The 7,720-nt window shown below is 40.6% G+C and overlaps 1 protein-coding gene across 2 annotated transcripts in view; it reads right to left on the minus strand.

Annotated features, from left to right (window-relative positions):
* Positions 1-6,938, minus strand: part of STK32B (serine/threonine kinase 32B) — a 363,206-nt gene extending 356,268 nt beyond the window's left edge. Inside the window, exons 1-2 of one of the 2 annotated variants that reach the window (XM_040335410.1) lie at positions 6,682-6,938; positions 6,132-6,587 (exon numbers count right to left, since the gene is read on the minus strand). In XM_040335410.1, the coding sequence (XP_040191344.1) occupies positions 6,132-6,207 (76 nt within the window). In that variant the 5' untranslated portion in view covers positions 6,208-6,587; positions 6,682-6,938. Of the gene's footprint in view, positions 1-6,131 lie in introns of both variants that reach the window. The other variant, XM_040335411.1, reaches the window with a different exon arrangement.
* Positions 6,939-7,720: the final 782 nt, after the last annotated feature.

A 7,720-nucleotide genomic window follows, 5' to 3' on the forward strand; every position in this document is an offset into this window, starting at 1 on the left:
AAGGAGGGGAAGCTCTGCTGATTTGATCTTTCAATGTGCAAGTAAACATTCTGTTTTTTATTTTCCTTGCATGTCCCCCTCAGATCTACAGCGACTGCACTTTCAGTGCAAAGTGGATTTGCCTTTCGTAAATAACCCCCATCATCTTTTACTTTTTGCTATACACTGCAGTAATAAATATCCCACATGTTTTTTTTTTTTTTTTTCAAAAAAAATTTTTTTCCTCAGTTTAGGCCAAGGTATTAGGTCTATGTATTCTTCTACATATTTTTGGTAAACAAAATTTTTTTGGTAAACAAAAAGTTATAGCGTCTACAAAATAGGGGATAGAATTATGGCCTTTTTATTATTATTAATGTTTTTACTTGTAATGGTGGCGATCTGCGATTTTTATCGGGACTGTGTCATTATGGCGGACACATCGGACACTTTTGACACATTTTTGGGACCATTGACAATTTTACAGCAATTAGTGCTATAAAAATGCACTGATTACTGTAAAAATGTCACTGGTAGGGAAGGGGTTAACACTAGGGGGCGATCAAGGGGTTGTGTTACCTCTGCATGTTCTAACTGAAGGGGGGATGGGACTTACTAGGGGAAATGACAAATCGTCTGTTCATACAAAGTATGAATACACGATCAGACATTTCGCCCCTGAGAGAACTAGGAGCTGTGTGTTACACACACAGCTCCTGGTTCTCGATGTGTCACGAGCGATCGCGGGTGCCCTGCGGTCATCGTGCCCCATGGGCGAGCGAGCGCGCCCCTAGTGGCCACAGGGTGAAGTGACGCAACATAACGCTATTTCGCCCAGCTGAGCCATGCTGCCGCAGTAAAACTGTGGCGGCTGGTCAGCAGGTGGTTAATGTATGGAAGGGGATGTTTAAAGCTTCTTTAACAGCTATGTGTATTTTTTTTTTGGAGGCCACAATGCCACATCATGTGCACTACCCAGCTCCATGCAAAATCATGGTGTGGAGCAGTGCCAATCATGGGGCTTGAAGACACCTGAAATGCTGCCATTTCAGTTTCACTGCTGATCAAAATGCTCAAAAGTGAAAAAATACACCAATTCAAGTTAAATTAATAGCACTGCTGTCTTCTAACTCATAGAGGTGTATTTATATATATAAAAAAAAGAATGCATAAAACAGTTCATCCAGTAAAAGAGCGTATGTATTCAAATAAGCAAATTCACCTGCTCCAGGTGTGTAAGCAGGGCTCCAAGTTTAACAGCCCGTAGGTAGGGTTGCATGCCCTGTCACTGCAACAGAAACTTAAGGGTCTGACAAAGCACACAAGCCAAGTGAAACGCGTCACCCGTGTCCCCCTGCTTATGTACCATTGTGTGCTTATGTTTTTCTTTACATGCGTATGCATTCACTCTATGGGAATGGGGTAAAAATGAATGTTATAAGGCTGTTAAGCATTTGACCATTAGATGGCGCTAGTCATAGCAATTTGACCAGCAAAGAAAATAACCTAAAAACATTATTTTTTTTTTTCTCTATTCTCGCAAAACAAATGTGCATGTGTATGTTCCTGACACTCATTATTAAACAGGAAACCAAAAGGATGAGTATCAAAGCGTCTTCAACATTACAGACCTAGTCCAGGTGAATATTGCTAGCTACTACTAGCTACAGCATGCCAGGGATAGATGGGAATATTTACAATTATTATTATAGTTTTGTATTATTACTATTGATATTCTTACAATACATTGGATGATGACGTTAACATTAAAAACAAACGATAAGAATACATCAGTAATAATAGAACTACACAGAGCTTTTTTTCTCAGAAAATAGGTGCAGGAACTCAACCACGACCCCGTTCAGATTTCACAAACAGTAGAAGGGTCTTAAAGGGGCATTAAATACCAGGATTAGATTACATACAGAATGCAGAGTTCAGGGGGTTACACACAGAGTGCAGAGCTGCCACTTGTAAACACAGAGACCAGACTTCTGTGTTTACAAGTGATTGTGGTGAGCAGGCACCAAAGGGTCTGAGCCAAAGGTGGTGGAACTGAGTTCCCCCAAGTTTCCCCTGAAAAAAAGCCCTGGAACTACATAAAAAGAAACATGTGTGGCTATAAAAACTGGTGTATGTTCCTGACACGTCTTAAAAATTAGGAAGCTAATTGGATGAGTGCCGATACGTCTTCAACATTCATACTTCAATACTACTACTAGCTGTGGCATGGGAATCTTCACAAATATTCTTTTTATAATTTTTAGTACTACTATGATTATTGTTATTATTTTTTTCAATTTATTAGATGATGATGGTAAATACAAAAAATGCATAATAATAAGTCATTAACTGAAGGTCTATGTAAAAAAAATACTGGGGTGTGTTCCCAACACTTCATAAAACTGTGGAAGCTAATTGGACGTGTGCTAAAACTTTGTTGACATTACAGAACAAGTTCATGGAACCTTCTCTGTATTATTATTATTATTATTATTATTATTATTATTATTATTATTTCAATAGACTGAATGATGATATTATTAATTAATAATCATAATCAAAATAATAATGTCAGTAAATGAAAATCGACCAAAAAAAAAGTTACTTGTGTGACTATAAATGCAAGGGTATGTTCCTGACACTTCTCACAACTGAGGAAGCTAATTGTATGAGTGCTGAAACGTCTTTGGCATTATGGAACCAGCCTGGTTGTATTTTGCTAACTGCTCTTTGTTATAGCATGACTAGATAAATGGGACCCTCACAATTATTATAATTTATTTTTTATTTTTTTACCATTATTTTTTCAATACATTGGATTATTATGTTAATAAAAAATAACAATAATAATAATAATAATAATAATAATAATAATAATATCAGTAGATGAAGGTCTACATTACCACCTGTGTGCCTATGAATGGGGGGTATGTTCCTGAAACTTTTTAGAACTAAGGAAGCTAATTGTATGAGTGCTGAAATGTCTTTGGCATTATGGAACAAGTCTAGTTGAATTTTGCTAACTACTACTAGCTATAGCATGACTAGATAAATGGGACCCTCGCAATTATATATATATATATATATATATATATATATATATATATATATATATATATATATATATATATATATAATATATATATATATATATTTAGCATTTTTTTTCAACAAATTGGGTCATTATGTTTATAAAAAATAACAACAATAATAATAATAATAATAATAATAATAATAATAATGTCAGTAGATGAAGGTCTACATTACCACCTGTGTGCCTGTATGAATGGGGGGGTATGTTACTGAAACTTTTTAGAACTAAGGAAGCTAATTGTTTGAGTGATGAAACGTCTTTGGCATTATGGAACATTAATGGAGCATTAAGTCTAGTTGAATTTTGCTAACTACTACTAGCTATAGATAAATAGGACCCTCCAAATTATTAAAATTTTTGTTATTTTTTATTTATTTTTTTACCATTATTATTTCAATACATTGGATGATTATGTTCATAACAAATAATAATAATAAAAATGTCAGTAGATGATGGTCTACATTACCACCTGTGTGCCTATAAATAGGGGGTATGGGCCAGATTCACAAAGAGATACGACGGCGTATCTCCTGATACGCCGTCGTATCTCTGAGATACGATTTTCGTATCTATGCGCCTGATTCATAGAATCAGGTTACGCATAGATAGCCCTAAGATCCGACAGGTGTAACTGTGTTACACCGTCGGATCTTAGGCTGCAATTCTAGGCCGGCCGCTAGGTGGCGATTCCATTGTGGTCGGGGTAGAATATGCAAATGACTAGTTACGCCGATTCACGAACGTCCGCTTTGCCTGTCGATCTAAATTTACGTTGTTTCCGTAGAGATGCGTCGCGTAAAACTAAGCATGCCCTCTAGGTGGTGTAACCAATGTTAAGTATGGCCGTCGGTCCCGCGTCGAAATTTTTAATTTCACGTCGTTTGCGTAAGTCGTCCGTGAATGGCGCTGGACGCCATTTACGTTAACGTCGAAACCAATGACGTCCTTGCGACGTCATTTAGCGGAATGCACGTCGGGTAATTTTACGGACGGAGCATGCGCAGTACGTTCGGCGCGGGAACGCGCCTAATTTAAATGAATTTGAATTAGGCGGGCTTGCGCCAAGCGGATTTACGCTACGCCGCCGCAAGTTTACAGTTAAGTGCCTTGTGAATCAGGCACTTACGCTGTAAACTTGCGGCGCTGTAACGTAAATGGGATACGTTACGCCGCCACAGCGTAACAGATTTCTACGTGAATCTGCCCCTATGTTCTTTACACTTTTTAGAACTGAGGAAGACAATTGGATGAGTGCTGAAAGTCTTCAATAAGCAGGTAACGGCGTTACCCGGGGGAAGGTTCCTGACAGTAATTAGAGCTTCAGAAGCCAATTGGGTAAGTGTCAAAGCATCTTCACCATTACAAAACAAGTCCAGTTCAGTGTTGCAAACGACTACAAGCTATAGCCTGACTGAATAAATGAACCTTCAAAATGATTAGAATAATTATTATGATTTCAATACATTGGATAATTATCTTAATAATAACAAATAATAATAAGTAAGTAAATGAAGAGCCCTACATCAATGGTTCCCAACCTCAGTCCAAGTATTTTCTTCACCTTCCACATGTGCTTTAAATCACTGCCCATGGTTTATAACATATATTTTATGTAAAGGGAATTCACAAAATTTTTACTGTTGGGGGTATTTGAGGACTGAGATTGGTAACCACTGGTCTACACAAAAAAAAAGTCATAGCCTAGGTGCAGTTCCCCTAGTTGTTAAGATACTACAAGTGACAGCATGCCATGCTATGCAGTCATAGTAGGATAGCCTTGTAGAGCTGCACAATTAATCGTTAAGAATCGTTATCGCGATTTTTCCCCCTTGCAAGCTTGACAAAGTATTTCCCGATTCTTTCTATGCAGAGAATTCTTTCTGCTCTGCTGAAGCCGACAGCCGTCCAAAAACAAACAAACAAACAAAAAAAAAAACAGGGCAGTCTGCCAAGTATCACAACATTCTTTAGCAGTGTAACTAAGTATAAACATTGTGTGTCCTTTAGATCAAAGGAATACACTTCTGTGTGTAAATGATGAAAGTTTAACCACTAGTTAAAGCGGTAGTTCCCCCTCAAAAAAATTGTTAAGATTAGATTCATGCTCATTATGTCAAGGGGAATCGGCTAGTTTTTTCAAAAACGAAGCTGTACTTACCGTTTTAGAGAGCGATCTTCTCCGCCGCTTCCGGGTATGGTCTTTGGGACTGGGCATTCCTTCTTGATTGACAGTCTTCCGACGGTCGCATCTATCGCGTCACGATTTTCCGAAAGTAGCCGAACGTCGGTGCGCAGGCGCCGTATAGAGCCGCACTGACGTTCGGCTTCTTTCGGCTACTCGTGATGCGATGATGCGACCGTCGGAAGCCTCTCGGAAGACTGTCAATCAAGAAGGAACGCCCGCTCCCGAAGACCCATACCCGGAAGCGGCGGAGAAGATCGCTCTCTAAAACGGTAAGTACTGCTTCCTTTTTAAAAAAAGTACCCGATTCCCCTTGACAAAATGAGCATGAATCTAATCTTAACAATTTTTTGGAGGGGGAACTACCGCTTTAAACCTTTTTCTGACATTTGTTGGTTTCAACTTAGAATAATTTTTTTTTGGTAGAAAATTTCTTAGAACCCCCAAACATTATATATATATATATATATATATATATATATATATATATAAATATTTTAGTAGACACCCTAGAGAATAAAATGGTGGTTGTTGCAATGTTTTATGTCACACTGTATTTGCGCAGCGGTCTATCAAATGCATTTTTGGGGGGAAAAACTGCACTTTAATGAATAAAAAAAATTAACCAGTAAAGTTAGCCCAATTTTTTTTTTTTTGTATAATGTGAAAGATTTTACGCCGCGATAATCCTGATCTTTATTCTAAGCAAAAAAAAATATGTTTTTGTTTTTGGCCAGAATCATGCAGCTCTACTTAGATGTGTAGATCTTACAACTGGAACTGTACAAGCCATGTAGTGGGATGAGTTGAGGTTATTGGCTGCGCTCTGTTTCAGCACCAAGGTTAGTGCAGGTACCATGGACAGCTACTTACCGTCTTCATTCTCGTCAAACACCGGAGTTTTGTGCGAGTGGTTGGCCCCCATCATGATCCTCGGGGCTCTTAGCATCCCCAATAAGAAGAGTCCAGCTGTGGAAGAGCATGCAGCATCTCAAGTGAGACAATCCCACCCAACAACGGAGTCTATACCACTTTGTGACCAGGAAGAAGAAGAAGAAGAGGCTCTGCAGAATGTGTCTTCAAGCACCTATGGTCCGCGGGCTGTCTTCCCGCACCTATGCTCCGCGGGCTGTCTTCCCGCACCTATGCTCCGCGGGCTGTCTTCCCGCACCTATGCTCCGCAGGCTGTCTCTTTCCACACCTCTCCTCTGCAGGCTGTCGTCCTTGTCCCGCACCTCTTCTCCACGGGTTGTATATCTTCCCGCACCTCTTCTCTGAAGGCTGTATCTTCCCGCACCTCTTCTCAGCAGGTTGTATGTCTTCCCGCACCTCTTCTCCACGGGTTGTATATCTTCCCGCACCTCTTCTCTGAAGGCTGTATCTTCCCGCACCTCTTCTCAGCAGGTTGTATGTCTTCCCGCACCTCTTGCCTAGAGATGAACAATGAAGAGATGGCCGTCCATAGCCCCAGTCCTCTCCTCGCCCGCAGCACAGACGGCTCCCATCAGCAGTGGTCCTGGCTGGAATGATGAGCTGCTGGTGGGCTGGGGGATCCTTCCTGTGCACAGAGCCAGCAGACACAGCGCAGGCGATCCATCTTCTCCCTGGCACGCTGCAACTGCTTTTGCTATTTACTAACGTGCTGCTCATAGCATATCAATACACGAGAGCGGAGGGGGGAGGGGGAGGGGGAGAGAGCTCTAGTATGATCTTAGGGAAATCACACACGGAAAGAGTATTAACATATTCACAGCTGGAGGTAGGAGCTCAATGCAGAGCAGATAGCTGGCAGCACAGGTTGTAGTGACAGAATAAAGGACTTGATTAATTCCACTCGCTGCAGCCAAGACCTTTCTGTCTTTTGCTTAATACTAGTCAGAAACATTATGTTCTGAGCTTTATGGTAAGATGGGTTCATACAAGGTCTGCGCTTTTATATTTTTACTATAATAACTTTTGGATGAGATTTAAAGCAGAACTCCAGGATTTTCAAAAATCCACTAATTGGTACACCCCCCCCCCCTCACATACACAGGGGCGGACTGACCATTGAGGCCCTCGGGCACTGCCTGAGGTCCCCATGCCACTAGGGGGTCCCATCAGGGTTGCCAGGGACAGTATGTAAAAATCTGTGTTTTTTTTTACATCTGTCCCTGATATGTCCAAAACCGACATGCTTTTGGTGAGAAAATCCTGAGATTTTAGCTGCCTGTAATCAGGGCCGCTCAGTGCCGCATGTCGGACCACCAGCCAGCGGTCTTACAAACAGGAAGTCACCAGGCAGTAACATTTTTTTAGCAAGTTCAGCAGCCTATTGCAGAGGAACTATAGAGCTCAGAAAAACATGAGTGACATACTTGGTGAAGGTATGAAATCAGCAACAAGGACATGGAGAAAAAAAATTGCCCGGAGTTCTGCTTTAATGGTACCAGTGCCGGGACAAGGTCATCCATCGCCCAGGG

The sequence above is a fragment of the Rana temporaria genome, chromosome 1 (assembly GCF_905171775.1).
Source record: "Rana temporaria chromosome 1, aRanTem1.1, whole genome shotgun sequence".
NCBI classification, from domain to species: Eukaryota; Metazoa; Chordata; class Amphibia; order Anura; family Ranidae; genus Rana; species Rana temporaria.